This window comes from Neophocaena asiaeorientalis, unplaced genomic scaffold (assembly GCF_003031525.2).
Source record: "Neophocaena asiaeorientalis asiaeorientalis breed wild unplaced genomic scaffold, Neophocaena_asiaeorientalis_V1.1 scaffold1186, whole genome shotgun sequence".
Lineage (NCBI taxonomy): Eukaryota > Metazoa > Chordata > Mammalia > Artiodactyla > Phocoenidae > Neophocaena > Neophocaena asiaeorientalis.
This window is the reverse complement of record NW_020173974.1, coordinates 112,952-134,229: the sequence shown is the minus strand read 5'-3', so window position 1 is coordinate 134,229 and position 21,278 is coordinate 112,952. Positions and strand designations below refer to the sequence as shown.

The 21,278-nt window shown below is 55.8% G+C and overlaps 3 protein-coding genes across 3 annotated transcripts in view; 1 reads left to right on the top strand and 2 right to left on the bottom strand.

Annotated features, from left to right (window-relative positions):
- Window positions 1–5,271, top strand: part of LOC112404999 (myosin-6-like) — a 22,262-nt gene extending 16,991 nt beyond the window's left edge. The window contains exons 25-34 of the mRNA XM_024753219.1: window positions 97–223; window positions 315–433; window positions 796–992; window positions 1,536–1,719; window positions 1,893–2,058; window positions 2,183–2,307; window positions 3,209–3,316; window positions 4,533–4,628; window positions 4,750–4,884; window positions 5,248–5,271. Coding sequence (XP_024608987.1) covers window positions 97–223; window positions 315–433; window positions 796–992; window positions 1,536–1,719; window positions 1,893–2,058; window positions 2,183–2,307; window positions 3,209–3,316; window positions 4,533–4,628; window positions 4,750–4,884; window positions 5,248–5,271 — 1,281 coding nt within the window. The remainder of the gene's footprint in view (window positions 1–96; window positions 224–314; window positions 434–795; window positions 993–1,535; window positions 1,720–1,892; window positions 2,059–2,182; window positions 2,308–3,208; window positions 3,317–4,532; window positions 4,629–4,749; window positions 4,885–5,247) is intronic.
- Window positions 5,272–7,493: 2,222 nt separating this feature from the next.
- Window positions 7,494–10,099, bottom strand: CMTM5 (CKLF like MARVEL transmembrane domain containing 5). Its single transcript, XM_024753282.1, has 5 exons — window positions 9,822–10,099; window positions 8,690–8,842; window positions 8,168–8,260; window positions 7,884–7,968; window positions 7,494–7,783 (listed from the first exon to the last, which is right to left on the bottom strand). Exons 1-5 carry the CDS (start codon window positions 9,945–9,947, stop codon window positions 7,773–7,775), a joined length of 468 nt encoding a protein of 155 aa, XP_024609050.1. The 5' UTR covers window positions 9,948–10,099; the 3' UTR covers window positions 7,494–7,772.
- A 1,036-nt stretch (window positions 10,100–11,135) lies between these two features.
- On the bottom strand, window positions 11,136–13,575 carry IL25 (interleukin 25). Its single transcript, XM_024753269.1, has 3 exons — window positions 13,567–13,575; window positions 13,132–13,451; window positions 11,136–11,163 (listed from the first exon to the last, which is right to left on the bottom strand). The coding sequence occupies exons 1-3, from the start codon at window positions 13,573–13,575 to the stop codon at window positions 11,136–11,138; spliced, it is 357 nt and encodes a 118-aa protein (XP_024609037.1).
- Window positions 13,576–21,278: the final 7,703 nt, after the last annotated feature.

Sequence of the window (21,278 nt, the reverse complement as noted above, 5' to 3'; positions counted from 1 at the left end):
CATCTGTGCGCTCCCCAACCTTGGCCCTCCCTTCCTTCCTCCAGTCAACCCAGCCCCTCCCACATTCACCTTTCTCTCGTCCCTTACCGCCTGAAGGCAAACCTGGAGAAGGTGTCCCGGACACTGGAGGACCAGGCCAACGAGTACCGGGCGAAGCTAGAAGAGGCCCAGCGCTCCCTCAATGACTTCTCCACCCAGCGAGCCAAGCTGCAGACGGAGAATGGTGGGTGCCCCTAACCAGCCCTGCGCCTGCCTCACGGAAGATCATCAGTTGCCCCCTTCCATGGCCCACAAACCCTTGTTCCCACCTGCAGGTGAGCTGTCCCGGCAACTGGAGGAAAAGGAGGCGCTGATCTTGCAGCTGACCCGAGGGAAGCTCTCCTACACCCAGCAGCTGGAGGACCTCAAGAGGCAGCTGGAGGAGGAGGGCAAGGTGAGGCCCGGCTACGGGGCAGCAGACAGGATTGATGGCAGCCCTGGGGCAACCAACCTCAGAAATGGAGCCTGGAAGCTGCAGAGAGCCCTCTGTAATGAAAAGACCTCCAGGCCAGGTTCTTCTACTCTTCAGCTAAGCCACATCCGAACATCACTGAGTGCCTCCTTTCTTATTTGGAAGGGATGGGCAGACTGGGAAGGTACCTTAAGATGTTGAGATTCCACACCAGCCTTCACCCTGAAGGAGGCCGAGGCTTGGTTGAAGTTCACAGATATGAAAAGGATCTGGAGAATGGGGACAGGGCCTTCCCTCCCACCTTCCCAGATGCTGAACCCACCTCCTGGTGTTGCCTCTCCCAGGCGAAGAACGCCCTGGCCCATGCGCTGCAGTCAGCCCGGCACGACTGTGACCTACTGCGGGAGCAATACGAGGAGGAGACGGAGGCCAAGGCCGAGCTGCAGCGCGTCCTGTCCAAGGCCAACTCGGAGGTGGCCCAGTGGAGGACCAAGTATGAGACGGACGCCATCCAGAGGACCGAGGAGCTGGAGGAGGCCAAGTGAGTCCCGGGCGGACCCCACCCTGCTTCTAAGAGAGGAAGGCTCAAGAGGACATGGGTAGAGACAGGCAGAGTGGGCATGGGAGGCAGATTTGAGGTGGAAGAGAGGAGGTGGGGAGAAACGTGGTAGGCAATACAGGTGCTTGCGAGGGAGCTGGGATCCTGCGCTCTGAGTGAACCCTGGCTGGCCCTGACTCACTTCCTGTGACGGGCGAGCTTTTGGCCCGGGTTATACCTGATGCTCACGTATAAGACGAGCAAAAAGCTTGTTGGTCAGAGGAGCTACCGCCGATCAGCCTGGGTGGGGAGAAGTGAGGGCTGCCACCCTGATGCCGCTCCCTGTAGGGAAGAGCCTCTGTTCTAGGCACCTGAAGCCCTGGCTCCCTGGAGGCTGGGGTTCCAGGGCTGAAGGGCTGCTCAGTGTCCCAAGGAGCTGTGTGGGAGGGCCGGGCCCTCCTCATCTGGCAGTTCAGGGAGGGGCCATCCCAAGGTCCCGCTGTTCCCAGGTAGAGTGACACACATACACCCAAACGCGCCGGGCAGGAAGAAGCTGGCCCAGAGGCTGCAGGACGCCGAGGAGGCCGTCGAGGCCGTCAACGCCAAGTGCTCCTCGCTGGAGAAGACCAAGCACCGGCTGCAGAATGAGATCGAAGACCTGATGGTGGACGTGGAGCGCTCCAACGCGGCCGCCGCGGCCCTGGACAAGAAGCAGAGGAACTTCGACAAGGTGGGCCCAGGCTGGGGGCTCGTAGCCAGGGGCCAGAGCAGGCGGGCAGGCGGGAGTCAGGAACGTCCTCCCAGGAGGCAGAGGCTGGGAGGAGGCTGAGCCCAGGAGAGGGGCCTGGGCGCCTCTGGACGTGGGGCTGGGGCTGCCCGGTGAGCCGCGTCCCGTCCCCGCAGATCCTGGCCGAGTGGAAGCAGAAGTACGAGGAGTCGCAGTCGGAGCTGGAGTCCTCACAGAAGGAGGCGCGCTCCCTCAGCACCGAGCTCTTCAAGCTCAAGAACGCCTACGAGGAGTCCCTGGAGCACCTGGAGACCTTCAAACGGGAGAACAAGAACCTGCAGGGTGCGGGCCGGGGGCAGGGGCGGGGCAGGGAGGGTCCGCACATGGCGCCACCCAGCGGCTCCTAGAGGCGTGCCCCCCGTTGGAGCCTGGCTGCCCGCAGCTGAGCGGCCCGCCCCTCCCACAGAGGAGATCTCCGACCTGACTGAGCAGCTGGGCTCCAGTGGAAAGACCATCCACGAGCTGGAGAAGGTCCGCAAGCAGCTGGAGGCCGAGAAGCTGGAGCTGCAGTCGGCCCTGGAGGAGGCCGAGGTGAGGGCCTGGCTCTGCCTGTACCCCTGCCTCCGACCCTCTCCTACCCACCCCTGCCCTCCTGTCTCTGACTCCGCACACTCCCTCACCTGGGGGTGACGCTGACCCAAGACAAAATCTATCAGCTCCTTATTCTTAGTCCAAGGTCATATACCCACTACCCATGACTACCTCCAAAGCCAAGGTCTGTGCAAAGGAAAATGCCACACACAGCTTGATCATAGGTTTGTTTCCCACTGGGTTTATAAAGTTGAAACCTGGCCATCATAACAACCCCTCAGACAGGGGGTGGGAGCATGGGCTCCAGACTCAAACAGACTTGAGTTTGAAACTTGGCTTCAGGACCACCACTTTGTCATTGGGCAAGTTCCTTAAGCTATCTGTACCTCGGTTTTCTCGTCTGTAAAATGGCATCAGTTGTACATACCTCATGAGATTTTACGCATGACTATTATGAAGATTAAACGAGGTATCGTGTTTAAGTGCTTAATATATGTTAGCTATTGTTACTGTTCATTTGTGAGAACCTAGCGATAGCCCCGAGATTTGGGGCTTCTAACTTTTTTCACTACAGGGTGAGGCACCTGGGAAACAAAGAGAAATGTTCAAATTTCTGGTTGTAAAAATCCTTCCCTTTTCTATGCTATTTTAGATGGGTCAGGATCATGCAGTGTTGGTGCTGGAGGGTCTTGACAGTTGTGAGCTCAGACCCCTTTCCTTGACAGAGGAAACCAGGGGTATCCAGCACTTCCTCCCCCAGAGCACCCGGATGGCCTGGGATGCAGGTCCCCCCTCCCCATCTCTTCTCCTCTTGGCTGACACCTTGCATCCTCCCAGCCTCCCTCCCCAATGTACCCTGTGCCCTGACTTCCTCGGACCCTCTCTCCCCACCCCCCTCCAGGCCTCTCTGGAGCACGAGGAGGGCAAGATCCTGCGGGCCCAGCTGGAGTTCAACCAGATCAAGGGCATGAGGAAGAGTGAGCGTCGCATCAAGGAGCTCACCTACCAGGTGCGGGCACGGCGGCTGCTCTGGGGCCAGGCCCTTAGGAGTGGATGTGAAAGCGCATCCCTCGCGCCCCCCTCCTGACCCACACAGGCCCCACACAGGCCCCACACAGAGCCACCCAGCCCTCTCACCACCTGCTCCTTGAGAAGCTGTCTTGAGATTTTCTTTCACAATCTCTGCAGATAGTTTGGCTTGAGTCCATGAATTTTTCTAGCGAAGGGAAAATCTACTTCTACTTCTTGAAAGCTCTTTGAACCAGCATTTCCCCAGTTTTTTAATAACCTGAAGCGCTACCATGAAGGCTTCAGAACAGTCCAAGCAATCTTTCCACCAGTCTCAGAGGCAGGGGCATTGTGTGGCCTTTTAGTGATAAAAGTCAGGGATGGGGAAAGGCTCAGATCTTCCATGGAACTTCTGGGACCACAAACAGAAGGCCTTAGAGAAAGAAATCCCAAAATGTTCTAAGCCCTCCATCTGTGTAGCTCAGAGCTTATGCCTTTGACCTGTTATTTTCACAGTGTGCCTGGGCAGGAGAGACAGAGAAAGGGGGTATTGGTCCATTTGACAGCTGGATACGAGAGACACAGGAAAGAGATACAGATGTATCTCTTTACATCTGTATACATCTGTATACATCTGTATACAGATGTATACAGATGTATCTCTTCAGGTGTATTGTGGGCATAAGTGGCAATAGCACCCTAGCACATGCAATGATCAGGAATGATCACGTGACATTGGAGCCACTGATCCTGGTGCCCGATACCTGACCCAGTAAAACATATATTGGGTTATGATAGATTAGAATGACCTGGATTTTGATAATCCCTTCTTTCTGCTTTCCTCATTAGTCCTCTCTGGTCACTCCAGAACCACTGGCCAAGAGCACCTCTGGTGCTCCAGATTAGAGCTGGAACAGCCCTGATGTCTCCATATTATCAGATGAAGAAATCCTGTTTGGTTCTGAGCCCCTCCTCCCATTTCTCACCTTAGGGCCACAGCCCTCCTTGCTTTTTAGATCCTGGACTGAGGACCTTGCCGTGCCCTTTGACCTATAAGTAGTGTCAGAGATGAAGTTTCCCCACCACCTCTTTGACCTGGCCTGTTGGAGGGAAGAGCAGCTAAGGCGTGAGGAGAAGATGGGGTGGTGAGGGAGGGAGAGATAATTGCTCCTGCCACCCCCCAAAAAAACTGGCTTCTCCCGTCCATATGCCCCCAGACGGAGGAGGACAGGAAGAACCTGCTGCGGCTGCAGGACCTGGTGGACAAGCTGCAGCTGAAGGTCAAGGCCTACAAGCGCCAGGCCGAGGAGGCGGTGAGTGACCCTGACGGGGCCCAGGCCTGGAGGAGGGGACAAGGAGCCGGCCCCCAGGCTGGGAGTCTAATAATCCCTGGCTCCTCTCACCTCATCCTCCCGCCCCCCCGAACCCCCGCAGGAGGAACAGGCCAACACCAACCTGTCCAAGTTCCGCAAGGTGCAGCACGAGCTGGACGAGGCAGAGGAGCGGGCGGACATCGCCGAGTCCCAGGTCAACAAGCTGCGGGCCAAGAGCCGCGACATCGGCGCCAAGGTGGGTCCCTCCCCAGATCCCGCTACTCAGCCCCCTAGCAGCGTGGCCCCAATGTCAGTGCCCTCTTAGTGGGCACTCCTCCCCCTGTATTTGGATAGCCCTGAGGGTCCCACAGCACTCACACCTGAGCATCCCCCCTCCTGCTCAGAGAAGCCCCCCACAGACTGGAACCTCCTTAGAAAGCCCAGTCCCACCCCCACCCCGAACCACAAGGGCTCCTAAATGGGACCCCAAGATCCCTGAGGCCTGAACCTCTCCCCACTAAGGGCATCTCCCTTAGGCCCCTCAAAGCCCTAGAGATTCCTCCCCACACCCTTCCTCCCTCCCGCCAGCTGCCCCCTCACACCTTTTATTCTTTCTCAGCAAAAAATGCACGATGAGGAGTGACACTGCCTCTGAGCCTCGCTCTTGCTGACCTGCAATAAACATGAGTGCCAGACTCTGCCTGAGCCCCTATCCTTCCCCGCCGACCATCCAGGAGCCGTCCTGGACTCCTGGGGGAGGGGGGGCCCTGCCCCTGTGTCAGAGCTGGGGGAGCCAAGACACCCCACACCTACTGAAGAGGAACCGAGGCCCATGGAGGTGAGGCGGCTTCCCTGAGGTGGCAGAGCCTTGAGTCCCCCTACTGCTCAGCCAACCAGACAAGGGAAGAGAGGGAGAGATTCCAAAAGTGGGGAAAACAAAGGCACCAGAGGGTGAGCCAATTCCAGACACTAGGAGACAGAATTGCACCACGGAAGCTGAAGCCACCCTCCACCTACACCACCGCTGAGGCCACAGGAGTTAAAGTTGTCCTGGGACACCTGTTTCCTCCAAAATGAATTCCCCACCGATGCCAGGAGAGGCTCAGAGCTGGCTGGGGATGGAGATGTGGATAAAGAGGGTGACGCAGGTCCCTTTCTGGTCAGCCCCTTGGAAGTAACCCACAGGGAGTCCCGCTCCCCTTAACCCCTAACCCCCCGGTACAGTCGGCTGGGGCCTGGGTCTGTGGGCCACACCTCGTCGTGAGGGTATCCTGAGACGCTGGAGCCAGCTGACACCAAACTGAACCAAAGTGTGGACCAAACCTAGGTCCCGCTTGTCTCATCTTGACCTCTCACACAGACACAGATGAGCAGGGCACGCACAGGTGCACACCACAGAGCACACTTCTGCTGGCCTGTGTCACACGGCTGCTCAGGGGACAAGGCGGGTCCTTACCCCACTCTGCTCCTAGCAAATCCCTGCCCCCTGCTGGGCTTTACTATGGCCAGGCCCTCCTGACCACCTTCTCATCCCTTCATTGCCCGCCCCCCCATCTCCTGGACTCCCCTGGCTAAGCCCTTCCGCTCCCTCTTCTGAGGCCTTGACCGCCCCTGCCCAAGATTGGTCACCAGTCTTGAGAATGGCCTGTTGGTAAAGTCCTGAGAACTGAGAGCAGAGACCAGAGAAACACAAAAGCCAGTCGGTTCTAGCCCTGGAGAGGCTACCAGTTCCGGTGAGGAGCCAGGACATGAGGTCAGGAGAACAGGAACCCAGAGGCAGGAAAAGCCAGACCAAGAGTGGCTGGTGGTTAGCACCGAGGGGAGCAGAGCAACTCTACCAGTGTTCAGCTTCAGGCAGGGCTTGGGTGCTGGGGCCTGCATCTGGAAGGAACACCCTAGAAGGAGGAAGGCATTTCAGGGCAGGGACACAGAAGCACTGGAGAGGGGCTAGCAAGTCAGCTTGGACGAGCTAGGCCACGCTGGGCTCTGCGGGGCTGGGCAAGCATGTCCCGGCCACATTGAACTGTCATGGGCCAGGCAGGGCTGACTCCAAAGTCCCCTGGAGCCATGACTGCCCTTCACTAGCTGGTCTTCTTCCCCATCTGTGAGCGTTCAAGGATGGGCCTGCTGGGCGCCTCTGAATCCCTGGGACCCAGCACGGGGTCTGCACATGGGATGCTCAGGAAATGTCCTGCTGACGCACTGGCAAGCTGGGAAGGTGGACCTGCTGGTGGAGGGAGCTGGAAATGAGGCTAGTCCATTTTTTGTGAGTTACAGGGGCTCAGTACCATATCCAGAACACCTGTTCAGGTGTTAGGAGAGCTGGGCTCCAGCCCTAACTCTGTCACAGACAAAGAGGTCACTTCCCCTAATTGGGCGTGTCCTCTCGTATGTGAATTGAGGGCATTGAACCAGCTGATATCTGGGGGCTCATGCAGCTCCAGCAATGTGGGAATCTCTGCCCTCATCTGACGCAGACCTCTCCCTGGCAGCCTGCGGGCCAAGTCCTCCCCTCACCACTAGGGGGAGCTCTACACACGCCCCAGGCAAGCACCTCACCTCAAACCCACTAAGACAGGTATGTGAAAAGCTTGGCAAGTGGGCACTCATTCACAGACGGAAGGCTTGCGCCTTCTCAGACACAGAAGCCTGGGTGCCCGGCCACCAGGCACACCGCAAGGTGGCCTTGCACGCAAGAGTTGTGGCATGGAAGCTTTATGTTGAAGGATGTCTAAGCCCCCCCTTTCTCATTGTTCACACCTGGTCCCAGAGAAGGGACCATGACCTGCTCCAGGCAACATTCCCATGAATACTCTTTGGCATTCCTAGTCTGCCTAATTTGGGGGGAAGAAAAAGATTCACCAGTAGGATTCAAGTCTTTTAATTTGGGAATGACCAGCTTCCTCCTATACCCTCCCTTTCATCCATAATACCCCCTCCCTGGCCGAGCTTCATCAGAAGTCAGATCTTAGAACACCAGGCCTCACAGACAAATCCCCGGTGATTTCTCAGGCCTGGCTCCATCGCTGTAGGCTGGGGTGGTGGACAGTAGGCTGGGGAGCTAGTGAATCCAAAGGAGACGTGTCTGGGCTCTGCTGTCCCCCTTTTCTGGCTGGGCTCAGGAGCCAGGTAGCCCCAGTATCACTACTGGTCCCCTGTGAAGATGGAGCCAGGTGGGGTAGGGCATGGCAGGGTGGGGTAGCTGGGGCAGGGGGTAGAGGGGACATCTCCTCTTCCCAGAGCACAGGCACTCACCCTGGGTGGCCCTGGGCGCCATCTCAGTCCGGTAGATCTTGAAGGCATCATAGGCAAAGACGGAAACCAGGATGATGCCAAAAACCTGTGGGCGTAGGAGCAGGGATGGCACAACAAAGGTCATTGGGCCATTGATACTGGGGAGAGGGAGGTGGGTGATATGGGGCAAGGTGTGGGCAAGGTGTGGGCACTGGGTTGAGCTTGGGGTGGAGAGCGGCACAAAGTGTGCAACCACCAGCCAAAGGTCCTTGGGGAGCCAGAGAGCTCTGTGGGGCTGGACTCACAAAAGCAGCAATGGCAGCTCCATCCCGGGAGGTCACAGCCGCAAAGGAGACCACCAGGAAGATGATGCTGGCGCTGACACAGCGGAGGAAGTCCTGGGGGTTGGGGGGGCAGGGTCAAAGGGAAGCAGAGGGCAGGGGGCATCGCCCTGAGGTTTTCCAGGCTAGTCAGCAGCTTGACCCTCAGGCACTGTGAATCCCTACATGGAGATACCCTTGGACACAACATAAAGTGCTTGAGAGACAAAGAGAGAGAGAAAGTTCACACAGCTCCCCAGCGGAGGGATGAAGATAAATGCAGAGCAACCAGGACCAGGACCAGAACCCAGGGGCCTGGGCTGGGGCTGGACCTGGACAAGGGAGCAGATCTGAGGGATGTGGGTCAAAGGAGTGTTTGAGTGTTGGGTATGGGAGCCGGACTCCTTGTTAAACCAGGAAAAGGAGAGAGGCTGGGAGAGGAAAGGAAAATTCAACGTGCAGAGAAGAAAGGGACCAAAACGGGGTGGGGGAGGCAGGGTCCCTCACCAGACAGGGCCAGTTCAGCCGATCGAAGCGCTGGTAGTACTGGGTGGCGTAGAGGAAGAGGAAGGCTAGCGTGATGAAGAACTCCAGTAGCGCAGCAGCCATGTAGGCGGAGATGGAGGCCGTGAAACAGACAAAGATGATGAAGATCAGGGCCTGCGGGACCGAGGGTGGGAAGCTTGCCAGGAAGGGGACACAGGCACAGCCAGGCCTTTGCCCTCTCCCTCCCCGGAGCTCCCCCAGCCGGCCCCACCACCTGTCCTTGGAGGTCTCGCCATCCCTGGAGCCACATCCAGGGCCTCTGCCTATTGAGGCCCGACTCTGGCCCCCCACCTCTGCCCACCCATGCTCCCCCTGCCTCGGGATCCCAGCAGCCCCAGCAGTTTGACCAAGCTGCACGGCTCCATGGGCCGCCATTCTGTGAAATCCACAAGATAGTGTGTCCCCCTTTAGCCCCAAGTACAGTGGGAACGCCAGCCCCTGGAGTGGCGCCCACATCAGCCTGTGCCCCCAGGAGGCACCCCATGCCCCATAACACTTCTCCCACTCCTGGATGCCTAAAACCCTTCTGACAAGGACCAGAGCCTCTGGTTCCATGCCAAGAGGCAAGGTTTAGAAGGCAGATGCTCCAGGGTGGACTCTGGGGTCCCCTCAGCTCTGGTGATGTAGGATGGCGTATATGCAGAAGATTTAAGTTTACTAGTAGGTCTTGCTAAGTGACTAAGGGAAGCTCCTTTCCTGAGGACAGATATTCATGGGGAGCAGGCAGCAGATAAAGTGGGGCTGCAGGAAGTCTGCCCTTTTTGGTAGTTGAACTTCTCGGATCTGCCAAGAAGTGGCCATCTTAAAGCCCGGGGAAAGACCAGCTGGTGTTACCGCTGTCCCATCCCTGTGCCTCACACCCCCTCGATGTCCCAGAGAGCTGTCCTCTGTTTAACTTCAATCATTCCTGCAGCAACTGAAACCTGCTGTGACTGCCTCCAGATGGGAGATGAGGGGCTGGGTGGGGGTGGTGGGGCAGCTGGGGCCGGAGGGGTGTCCTGAGAGCCTGGGGAGGGAGGCTGCTGAGGGCTGAGCCCTGGTGGGGGGCCCGGGCTGGGAGATGGAGGTTGCAGGTCAGGGAGGCAGCTGTTACCAGCTCAGTTTCCAGCAGGATGCCTTTGAGGGACGAGAGGAACGTCTTGTCCACGGTGAAGCCCTGGAGCCCCGCAGCTGCCCCATCTTCAGGGGGTCGGTCCCGGCGATTCCAAGCACTGAGCATCTCCACGGGGCCCACCGGGCACAGCCCCCACTGCCACCAGCCAGGAAGGAAAATGGAAAACTGACAGGATGGGGAAGCAGAGAGGAGCAGGAAGGCACTGCGAGAAACCTGAACGTGAAGTGGGCAGGGCTGCTGTGGGACCCTGGGGAAGGCGGCTGCCCAGAAGGGCCTGCACCCAGCTGCCCAGAGCGCTCGGCTGGTGCGTGCACTGCCCCCCAGGCAGCACATGGGAGGGGAGGCGCGGGCAAGGGGGGAGTGGTCAACCCTCCCCTTACTTGGAGCCCAACCCCGCCTCCCGCAGAGGGGAGAAGCGGGGGTAGGAGGAGGTCCGCGGAGAAACCAGGATGAGCTGGGAGGTGAGCTGAGAAATGGGCCGGCCTAGGAGCCCCCAAGGACCCAAGCCTGAGGAAGTTTGTGGCCCTCTTTCCTAACCTTAACCCTCTTCGTCACCATCCTTTCTCCCTTTTCCTTTTAGGGAGGGTGGGAGCTGGAGCCCAGCCCAGGCAACACCCCCCAGAACCAAGCAGTAGCAGCCAGAACTGAGGACAAAGGCAGATTGTTGGGGGACAAGGGGGCGCTGTGTGCCTGCTGCAGTACCTCAATGGGCCTCTGTCTCTCCAGCATGCCAGGAGGGCGGCCTGACCCCCACCCCAGTGTTTAGGGCTGAGCCAGGGAGCCAGGGAAGGGGAGGGATGGGGGGCCACAGCGGAAACTCTGGACAGCAGTAGGTGAGGGCTGACAGTGGGGAGGAAGAGGGACCAGGCTGGGGACCACAGGATGCTCAGGCACCAGGGATGCCAAAGACAAATTAGGCCATTTATTTATTTATTTATTTATTTATCTATCTTTTAACATCTTTACTGGAGTATAATTGCTTTACAATGGTGTGTTAGTTTCTGCTTTATAACAAAGTGAATCAGCTATACATATACATATATATCCCACATTTCTTCCCTCTTGCATCTCCCTCCCACCCTCCCTATCCCACCCTTCTAGGTGGTCACAAACCACCGAGCTGATCTCCCTGTGCTATGCGGCTGCTTCCCACTAGCTATCTATTTTACGTTTGGTAGTGTATATATGTCCATGCCACTCTCTCACTTTGTCACAGCTCACCCTTCCCCCTCCCCATATCCTCAAGTCCATGCTCTAGTAGGTCTGTGTCTTTATTCCCGTCTTACAGGCCACTTACAGCCAGTTCAAGTCTCTGTCCAACCTGCAGGGGCGGCAAGCGTCAGGTCCTGGGGGTAAGGCTGGCTGGCAAACAGGGGACCGGTCAGGAGCAGCGAGGGCCCAGGGTGGAAATGCCAGGACTGTCGGGGGCTTGGCTTATTCCAGCTCTGGTACCCGCGTGTCAGGTGGCTTTGAACAAGTCACCCCCTCTTCCCTGGGCTTTATTTCCCCCAACTGTCAGTGAGGGTCGGGCATAGAAGAATGAATTTCCAACTGGTCCCAGAGCCCTACGGGAGGCGGGGCAGGTGAGCAGCTCCACCAGAGCCTCCACCAGACCAGCCCTGGTTCCATCTGATACATACACTGGGCTCTAGCTTGAGGTTCCTTTTTGTAATTGTTATCATTTTTTAGGGTTTTTTAAAAGTTTAAAGTAAAAACTGCTCTTATATCCAAATATAAGAAAATATCAAGTGAAGGCTGACAGTCTGTCTCCCCGTCCCCCTCCCCAGAGGAAGCCACCGTCTGCCATATCCTGCCCGTCCTCCAGACACAGGCTGGGCATGTATTATAAGCACACATAAGAGTGTGTGGTAAGGCTTAGTGACTTATTCTAAAAGGATTTCATGGTCCCTAAAAGGCATGAAAAGTAGGTGTTCCAAAGGTCTGGGACCCCAGAAGCCCAGAGGGAAACAGCCCCTAGGTTGTAAAACCATCCTCCAAACAGACAGGACTTCGCAAACTGGGGCTCAGCAAGTGTGGCATTTCCCAGAGTGGCATTCCCCAATAAACACGCTGCAGCAGAAGGGGTCTGTGGCCAAATGAGTCTGGGAAGCGCTGAGTTTAATGTTTTCTTCTCTGTGGACTTCTTGCTATGAAGGTGCTGGGCACACTGGGAACCTCCAAGGAGTGGGGCCTGCAGCAGTTTTTCCCCTACTTACCTGACGTCATCATTTTTTTTTTTTTCTGAGGAACAGCTTGTGGGACAAGAGTTGCAAAGAGCACTCTTTGTGCACTCAGGGGTTCACGGCCTCCCAACCAGGGGTCTAGATCCCAGCCGAGTCAGCCATCTGGTACCCAGCCTCCCCAAAGGGGCTCCAACCTCTTTAGATTTAGCCCAGAACCCAGCCAGCCTTCTGAGACCACTTCAAAGCAAAGTGACCTACAGTCTCCACCCTGGATCTAGTCTCAATCAAAGCTGACCCTTCCCTACCCACTGACCTACTCCATCCATCCTCAAAGCCAAGGCTAAGCCAGAACTAGACTTACAGAGAGTGGGAACACAGACACCCCGTGAGGACTCAAGACTGCAAGAGAAATATGTTTGGGATCCCTAAGGCACTAATTTTTAATATTTTTATTAATTGTCCCAATTTCAGGGTTTCCTAATATTTTATTTTACATCATGACACAAATAGAGGATTATGTGTGTGGCACACAGCAAAAGAAAAAGACTGCTCATGATCAAAGATAACCAGCCTGGGGCTCCAACCACCCAGCTGCGCCCCCCAGAGCAGAGGGAGGGTATAATTATAACCCATTCATGGCTCAGGGCAGTAGCATTTGGTATTGGGCTTCTTCGTGCCTGTATTGTACATTATTCTCTGATATTTTAGTTAGAAAAACACAGCCATTGTAGGGGAAGAAGAAGGAGAAGAAGGAAGAGGAGGCAGGGAAGAAGTAGAGGAAGAAGAAGAAAGGAAGAAACCAACATTTTCTGTACTAAGTACAGATTTTTCATATCTTATTTCCTATGATCTGCACCATTAGCCTATGGACTATTATTTCATTTTACAGATGAAAAAAACTAAGCTTTGAACACTTGAGTGATTGGCCCAAGGTCACCCAATAAGAGTCAGAGCTAGGCCTTGTCTAACACCCAAACTTGATAACCTCCCTGAGGTAAAAGGGGGCAGGTGGGCTGGAATTGTCTGGAACTCCCCTGGTCCCTCGCACACACACTGACCAGCACGTGAGCAGGTGTTCGGGAGGGGACAGGGGCCAGCAGACTCACTTGTATCTCCAGGGGGCAATGGACCGGCTGTTGAGGGGCCTGTCTTCACTGGCCTTGCAGGATTCCGGGTGGTGGGCAAGGCTGGTGGTCTCTGGGGGAGGCATGAGCACAGTGTTGCACTTCAGCCACTCCTCAGTGGGGTTCTGTCCTTTGCTGGGGCAGCAGCTGGGCCAGTGGGTACAGCCCTTCTGGGGCCGCAAATGGAGGGTGTGGGTTCCCAAGACCATTGCCAAAAATGCAACCATCTGTAGGAAAAGGCCAGTGAGAAAACTGCTTCCACTTAGTCCGGGTGCCCCCTCCCCCAGCTGTTCCCTGAGCTCCTGGATTCATGCCACATCTGGTCCCCAGCCCCAAACCTGAGAGCTTCCTCCACCCTAGCCACATCTCTGCTCCTGCCCTGCTCAGCATGTCCCAGCCAGGCCCCTGCGCACTCACTTGGTACATGCCAGATGCTGCTCGCCCAGCCTGGGTGCCGCGCTGGCTGACAGCAGGGCCTTGTGGAAGCAGGTTGACTGGAGCAGTTTAGGAGTCCTGGTTTTATCTGCAGCAAACCTGTTTTGTTTATTCAAATTTTTTTCCACTACCTTTTGGAGTGTGTGACCTGAGATTAAAAAACAAAACAAGGGCTTCCCTGGTGGCGCAGTGGTTGAGAGTCCGCCTGCTGATGCAGGGGACATGGGTTCGTGCCCTGGTCTGGGACGATCCCACATGCCATGGAGTGGCTGGGCCCGTGAGCCATGGCCGCTGAGCCTGCGCATCTGGAGCCTGTGCTCCGCAACAGGAGAGGCCACAACAGTGAGAGGCCCGCATACCACAAAAAAAAAAAAAAAAAAAACCCGAAAACCCCAAAAAACTTGCAAGTGTTTTCAAAAGCTGATTTAAATGCTAGACTCACAGAAGTTGTGATTAACATCATTGTAAGCCCGATAACCTATTGGGTAAACTTTGTTCTTTATGCTTTTCCCGGCATGGGTCAAAGCAATAGTACCCTGCTATTCTATGCCTTTGAGAACAGGCATTATTGGAATTTCCCTGGTTCGCTTGGTACCCAAAATTAGGGAACACCATCCTGGTCTCTCTCCAAGAGGCCTCATTTCTATGATCCCTGCTGCTCCCACCCATGGTCTTGTCTCTTCTCTTCCCTTTCTTCTCAGATGTCCTCCTGATCATCGACCTTAGTGAACATTTCCCTCTATCTCCTTGTTCTCTGACCCCTTCTGTTCTCCGGCCGCTTCCTCATCTTCGATGACTCCAACTTCTATGACCACAATCATCTATGACTTCTCCTCATTGTCCGTTACCCTCTTCCTAACTTCTACCCACCCTCCCTGGGGGCCACCCCGCCCCCCATCCCTGCGCGTTCCTTGACCTACTTCGGGCTAGGGATACAGGCCTAACCCCACAGGCTGCCGGGAAGGCCTGCAGCCATCAGTTTGCCGGCTGGATGTGCAGGGCCTGTTGGAAGAAGCGGTGGGTGACTGTTCCCATCGCATGAATGAGAAGGCAGAGCCAGGAAGAGGATGGGCAAGGTGACAGCCTCATCTAAGAGGCAACAGGAACACCCAGCTCCCAGATCAGCCGGCCCCCACCCCTACTCACTGGGCCTCGGGCACGAGGACCACGGCAGGGGGAGCTGCCACTCTCAGGCCAGGGGGTGAGCCCATTCAGTCTCAGCTCCATGGACCACTGTTGGCCAGGAGGGGGTATGTGTGCCCTGGAAAGGCTCCAACTGGGCCTGGCCCCAAAGACTCAGGTCAGCCAGGGGCCACCCCATCTGGGGGCTCTCTGCCTCCTTCCCTCCCACCTTTTTCTCTTCATCCTTGTCCATCAACCCCCTTCATTCTACACACCCACAACGCCACCCCACCCCACGCCAACACACTCATACCCAGACATTGTCTCTAGAATGATGTTTCCTGATTTGCACGTGTTTTCCCTTAGAAAATACCCCACTGGTAACCAAGGACTCAGGAAATAAACAAAGGGAACCAGGAATAACTTAAATGGCAGAGTGAGAAGGAATCCTTCGAATGCTTTAGGGCAAAGCAGAGGAGTGCTGAGGTGGGGGGGGGGCATTCTGAAGTGGGAGAAGCTGCTCTGGTGAGTTTTCAGGGGCCTGGAAGTAGAGGTGGGGTGAGGGCTTAGGGGAAACAGGTGGTGGCCGAGACAGCAGGGGCACTTAGGAAGAGCACTGAGGCCGGGAATACATCACCCCACTCACACTGGCCCACTTTCTGCCCCCGTGCTCCCAGGCACGCTCTCACTTCCATCCGCCCCTCAGCTCCTGGGCATCGTGTGCCAGGACGGTGCCAAGCCCTGCACAGGCATCAGCTCATTCCACCCTTATAATAAATCTGTGAGATGGAAACTATTGTCTCCATATTAAGATGAAGAACTGAGACCCAAAGAAATTGAGTAACCTTACCTAGGTCACACCGTTAGCAAGAAGCAAGGCTCGCTTCCCACCCCAGCCCTGATCAACTCCAAAGCTAAGCTCCTGGCATGGAGATGCCACACTGCACTGACCCCTGGTTGGTTGCAGATGGAAGGGAAGGCCCCCTGTAAGGGTCTCACCTGACCCTGCCCCAGGCCACAGGGCATTCCTTCCCGCTCAGGCATTCAGCCCTGCTGGCTGGGATCCGCGGCTCCAGCTTCCCCTTCCCCAGCCTTAGGTCTGGCACGTGGACCCCAGGGTGGCTTTTGGTGTTCCTGAGCAACCCCCAACCGCAGAAAAGGCTTTGAGGGGGCCTTCCAGAAGAGCTGGATCCCTTGGGTCTCTCCCAGACCAATCAGAACCTCAGAGGCTGACACGGGCCCGGACCTCTTGATCTTGGCCCCTATCCAGGACAGCGTGCTTGAAAGAGCCGGAAGTGATCCAAGCTACTTGTTTCACTTGTTGATGCCGCGAAGGACCCACGTTGGTTACGTGGGACATTTCCTCCAGGAGAGGCCTTTGGGGTGTCCCCTGCCTCTGTACCAGGACCTTCTCTAAGGAAACCCCTGAAGGGCAGTCTCCCCTGCCTGACCAGGCCTGATGCAGAACTTGCGCTCTGAGCCACGTGTCCCCACTCACCTCTTCCCATTTGCTCAGTCTCCACCCTTATCTCAGGAGCAGCTGTGGGTCTCCGCAGGATGACTCCCTGCCATGAGAAACATGTTCCAGAGGGTTCTCCTGTTGGGGTGACTAAGAATCCCTGAGTCATTTCAGCTTCCAGGGAATCACTAGGGGTGTGGAGAGATGGGGGTGGCAATGGGGAGAATGTAGAGGCAGAAGCAAAGGAAAGTTCACCCAGTACCCAATATCACGGGTGCTTCCCCATGTGTCCTCACCTGCCTGGGCCTGACCTGGCAGCCACGGGGGACCAGCTGAGAGTCCCACCCCCGAGCCTCTGGGAAGAGATCAGCCCCTAGCAGGAAAGAGCAGGGAGGATGTGACAGGAAGCACCCCACCTCGGCCAAGAAAGCTTGCAAAACGCTGCGATGGCTGTCCTGCCCTTCCTCAGAAAGTCACCCGAGTTCTCACCCTTCCCCTGCCTCTGATCAGCTCTTCGCCTAGGGGCCTCTCTTCTCTTGTAGAAATGTGCATGTTTGGTGCGGCTTGGGCGGTGGGCTGGGGGTAACCTGGGTGGCCACAAAAGTGCCAACTAGCCTAGCAGCCCCTGCAACAGTGCTGAAACCAGCGCTCCGCAGGGCCTACTGAAGCTCATCTGCACTCACCTGAGGTGAGGCAGGGGCATTGGTGGTTAAAATGCTGAAATATTACTGTGTCCCGGCTGGCAAATAGATACTGTCCTCAGGGCTGGAGCACGTCCACACTACAACCTCCCTGTGATCCTGCAACTAAAGGGAGACCGCCTGGCCCAGACGGAGGCCTCCAGAACAGGCTCCCATGTCCTGATGGGGATGCCACGATGGTACCGGTTGCTAATTATTTGTAGTATCATCTTTACTTACATGGTGCCTGGAGCCTGCCTTCAAAGAGAACCCAGTCTGGTCTGGGAGACACGCAGAGAATCAGAGTGAACAGGACAAAAAGCCTAGCAACTCCCTCCCCCAGCCCAGGCCTGGTGCCTCCCCCATGGTGGGCCTTTGGCTTACTTAACTCTGTCCTACAGTCATGGCTGGCCTGTTCATTCGCCCATTTGCCAAATATTTATTGAGCACTTATTATATGCCAGGCACCATTCTAAATGCTAGGAATGCAGAGGAGGACAAGCCAGATAAGGTCCCTGCCTCAAGAAGCTTACGTTTTAGAAGGAGACACATGGTAAATAAAGAAACAAGATAATCTCTGATAATAATAAGTGCTATGAAGAAAATGAAAGAGTGTTAAGAAATAGAGAATTACTGGGAGGTGGGGGGTGGGTGGAGGGAGGGGCAACTTAACTTTAAAAAGCCAGGGAAGGCAACTTCCCTGGTGGTCCAGCAGTTAAGACTTCGCCTTCCAATGCAGGAGGTGCAGGTTTGATCCCTGGTCGGAGCTAAGATCCCACATGCCTCGCAGCCAAAAAACCAAAACATAAAACAGAAGCAATATTGTAACAAATTCAATAAAGACTTTAAAAGTTGTCCCCATCAAAAAAATCTTAAAAAAAAAAAAAAAAAGCCAGGGAAGGCCTTTCTGAAGATGTGGAATTTGACAAGATGATGGAAAGAGTTTGGGAAAGAGTGGTCCAGGCAGAGGGAACAGGACATGCAGAGTCCTAGAGGTGAAAGAGCTTGACATGTTTCAGAAACAGAACGGACAGTGTGGGTAGAAAACAAAGGTTAAGGGAAAGGGTGGGATGAAATGAGGTGAAGAGGTGGGCAGGGACCAGCTCACATAGGATCTTAAAGCCTGTGGTGGAACATTTGTTTTTTAATTTATATATATTTTTTATTTTTGGCTGCATTGGGTCTTCGTTGCTGCGTGCAGGCTTTCTCTGGTTGCGGCGAGCAGGGGCTACTTTTTGTTGGGGTGCATGGGCTTCTCATTGCAGTGGCTTCTCTTGTTGCGGAGCACAGGCTCCAGGCGCACGAGCTTCAGTAATTGTGGCGCATGGGCTCAGTAGTTGTGGCTCGTGGGCTCTAGAGCGCAGGTTCAGTAGTTGTGGCACACGGGCTTAGTTGCTCTGCGGCATGTGAGATCTTCCCGGACCAGGGCTCGAACCCACTGGCAGGCAGGTTCTTAACCACTGCACCACCAGGGAAGTCCGGAGCATTTGGATTTTATGCCAGGTTCAGTGGGAAGGTATCAACTGTATTCAAGCATGATATACATGATGTGGGTTTCTTGAAGGCAAGTTCCGTGTCCTTGACATTCTGCTGCCCCACAGAACTGGCATCAGATAACAATAGTAACAGTTGCTTTGAGCCAACATTTACACATCATGGACCAGGCACTGTTCTCAGGCTTCTTCTTTTTTTTTCTTTTTTAATGAATGAATCTTTTTTTAAAAAATTAATTAATTTATTTATTTTTGGCTGCATTGGGTCTTCGTTGCTGCACGTGGGCTTCTACTCTTTGCTGCCGTGTGCTGGCTTCCCATTGCGGTGGCTTCTCTTGTGGAGCACAGGCTCTAAGCGCACGGGCTTCAGTAGTTGTGGCGCACGGGCTTAGTTGCTCCGTGGCATGTGGGATCTTCTCCGACCAGGGCTCGAACCCGTGTCCCCTGCACTGGCAGGCCGATTCTTAACCACTGCGCCACCAGGGAATTCCAGTTCTCAGGATTCTCTCAATCCTCTGTTCCATTATTATCCCATTTGACAGACGAGGAACCAGAGGCTCCCAGAGGTCACATAGCTTGCCAAGGTTGGAGTCGGCTAGTGTCGGAGCCAGGATTAGAATGCAGCCAATCTGGATGCCGTGGGGTCCAAAGAGAGGAGAACTGGAAGAATCCATGAGCACCCGAGAAGTTCTGAGTAGAACAGGTCACGGGGTGGGATGAGGAGGAGATCAGCTGATTGGCCCCGCTGGGAAAGGACAAGAGTCCTGGGAGAGAAGACTGGGACCCAGAAAGCCTGATGGAGGGGTTCCTGCCTTTCTACCCCCTGAGTAGTGGCAAACGCAAGCCCCGAAGCTGAGGGCCCCCCTGCCTGAGGCTGCCGCCCACCTAGGGTCTTAGCCTACCACCCAGCCTGGGTTTTCTCCAACCTAACCTGGAGCCCAGAACTCTCCCTGACCAAGTTAGAATCACCTGAAACCTCAGTTTGCGAAGGAGAGGGCGGAGATGAGGCATAAGGACAGGAAGAAGGTTCCTCCTGCCCTCAACAAAGAAGCACTTTGAACTTTCATGAAGGTACAAGCTGGGGGCGCAGGGGGAGTTGTGGGGAGCCAAGGTGAAGAGGAAAGGCCATTGTGCTACGCACTTTACGTATATTTACTCCTCACCAAAGCCACTGTTCCAGATGAGGAACTGAACTTCAGAGATGTTCCAGAGCTTGACCAAGGTCACAGAGCTGACAAACCAGGATTCACTCCCGAGTCTGACCGGCTCCATTTCCTGCCTGGGCAATCCAGAAGCACAGACTTGTGTTCTGCAGGTATGCACTCTAACCCCCTCACCTAGTTCCAGGCACTAGCTAGGCGCTCAGCTACAATGAGGGCAGTGAGGCTCACTGCCCTCCTCCCAAACCACCATTTTGCCGGGTCCCAGCACTTCCTTCCTGCTTAGTCTTTTCCGGCCTCCATCTGTTTCCCCTGTGCCAATCAGGGCACTCATCTCTGGAACAGCGTTTCCTGCCCACCTCCATCTTGAGCCCCAATTTGTCTTGGCGGTCCCCTGGGCAGAGATCATATACCAAGTCACTCCCCAGAAGCTGAATATCTGTGTTCCAGGCAGCCAGCACCACCACCACCCCCCCCACCAGGGCTGGGGTCTGGGAGAAGTTGGACCAGGCTGGAACTGGAATGGGGGAGCTCTCCCTTGAGATGCATCTGGAAATGTTGAAGTTCCTCTCCCATCCTAAAGGAGTCTGAGTTTGTTCACAGGTGCCCAAGCAACAGGGAGAGGAAGGAGCTGGGTCAGGTGCTTCCCCCTCCCCTGCTGGCAAATGCCTGGAAGAGTGGGCCTGTGGAATGCGAAGGTGGAGGGGGATGGGAGGGGAGGGGGGAGCCTCTCTGTATCCCCGGCCTCAGGTTCACAAAGGGCCTTAAATTAGACTTCTGATGTTATCTCCAAATGACGCTATACATACATAGAGCCGTTGTCTATGTGTTTGAAGTGTTAATGTGTTAAATGTAAATATTGAAAACATGCTACAGTTTTTCAATCCAGTTTGGCATCTAACTTTTTAAATTCCAGGAACCTCAAAAACGGAAGAAGGAAGGCTTCTCTGGAGCCTCTGAGAGGCCTCGATGTGTTCTTTCCCAAAGGACGAACGCGGGGTGGGCGGGGAGGGGGCGGGCAACTGGAGGGAGGCAGCGCACGCGAAGGAGCAGTAACAGGGCAGGAGAGGTGCGGGGGACCCGAGCCGCGTCCTTCCAGCCGAAGCTTGGGGGCAATCCCATTTCCTCTGAAAGAGTCCTGCCCTTTTGTGCCCGAAGTCCCCACTTGTGCTCCTCAAGAGCGAGCCAGAGTGAGGCAGCGGACAGGTCTAGACTGGCAGAGAAGCATTAAGAGGCGGCACAACCGGCCTGCCCGCGGCTCCGGGACCAGATGCTCAGGCATCACGTTTTCTCGCCAGGGCTAGAATCCGTGTCCAGCCCCAGACCCCTGCGGAGGCCCTGCCAAGGGAGTAGACAGGCTCCGCGGAGGACCCCAGAAAGGCGGAAGGAGCGTGCTCCCTCCCAAGGGAAAGACAGATGTGGGGCTAATGAAAGGGATGCAGAGAGGCGCGGGGCTGGCGGGGGAGATCGGGGGCGTGACGGGGAGAGGAAAGCTCCCGGGAGGGAGCGAACCAGACCACCTGGAGGTTCGCCGCGACGCCGGGCTGCAGCCGACGAGGAAGACGAGCCGGGAGGGGGCGTGCAATTTGGCCCGAGGGTCCTGAGCTGAAACTCAACACCCGCCTTTGGAGGGATCGTCCTTCTTTCTCCTCCTCCCCTTCCCTTCCCCTCCCTTTTCCCCTCCCTCCTTTCTCTTAATCCCCGGGACTGAGCCCCGCGCCGGAGCGGAGAGGGCCCGAGGGGAGGAGAAAGGAGCTGCACAGAAAGGGGGCTGGGAGCC

Bases quoted from the DNA above. Each gene is read 5' to 3' on its own strand.
- IL25 (XM_024753269.1), bottom strand. The intron at 11,164-13,131 runs GTGAGTCTGCTG...CCGCCCCTGCAG, and splicing joins ATTGCCCCCTGGAGATACAA to GTTGGACAGAGACTTGAACT.
- CMTM5 (XM_024753282.1), bottom strand. From the start codon at position 9,947: ATGCTCAGTGCTTGGAATCGCCGGGACCGACCCCCTGAAGATGGGGCA. The intron at 8,843-9,821 runs GTAACAGCTGCC...TCGGTCCCGCAG, and splicing joins TCCTGCTGGAAACTGAGCTG to GCCCTGATCTTCATCATCTT. The intron at 7,969-8,167 runs GTGAGTCCAGCC...CTACGCCCACAG, and splicing joins GAGCTGCCATTGCTGCTTTT to GTTTTTGGCATCATCCTGGT.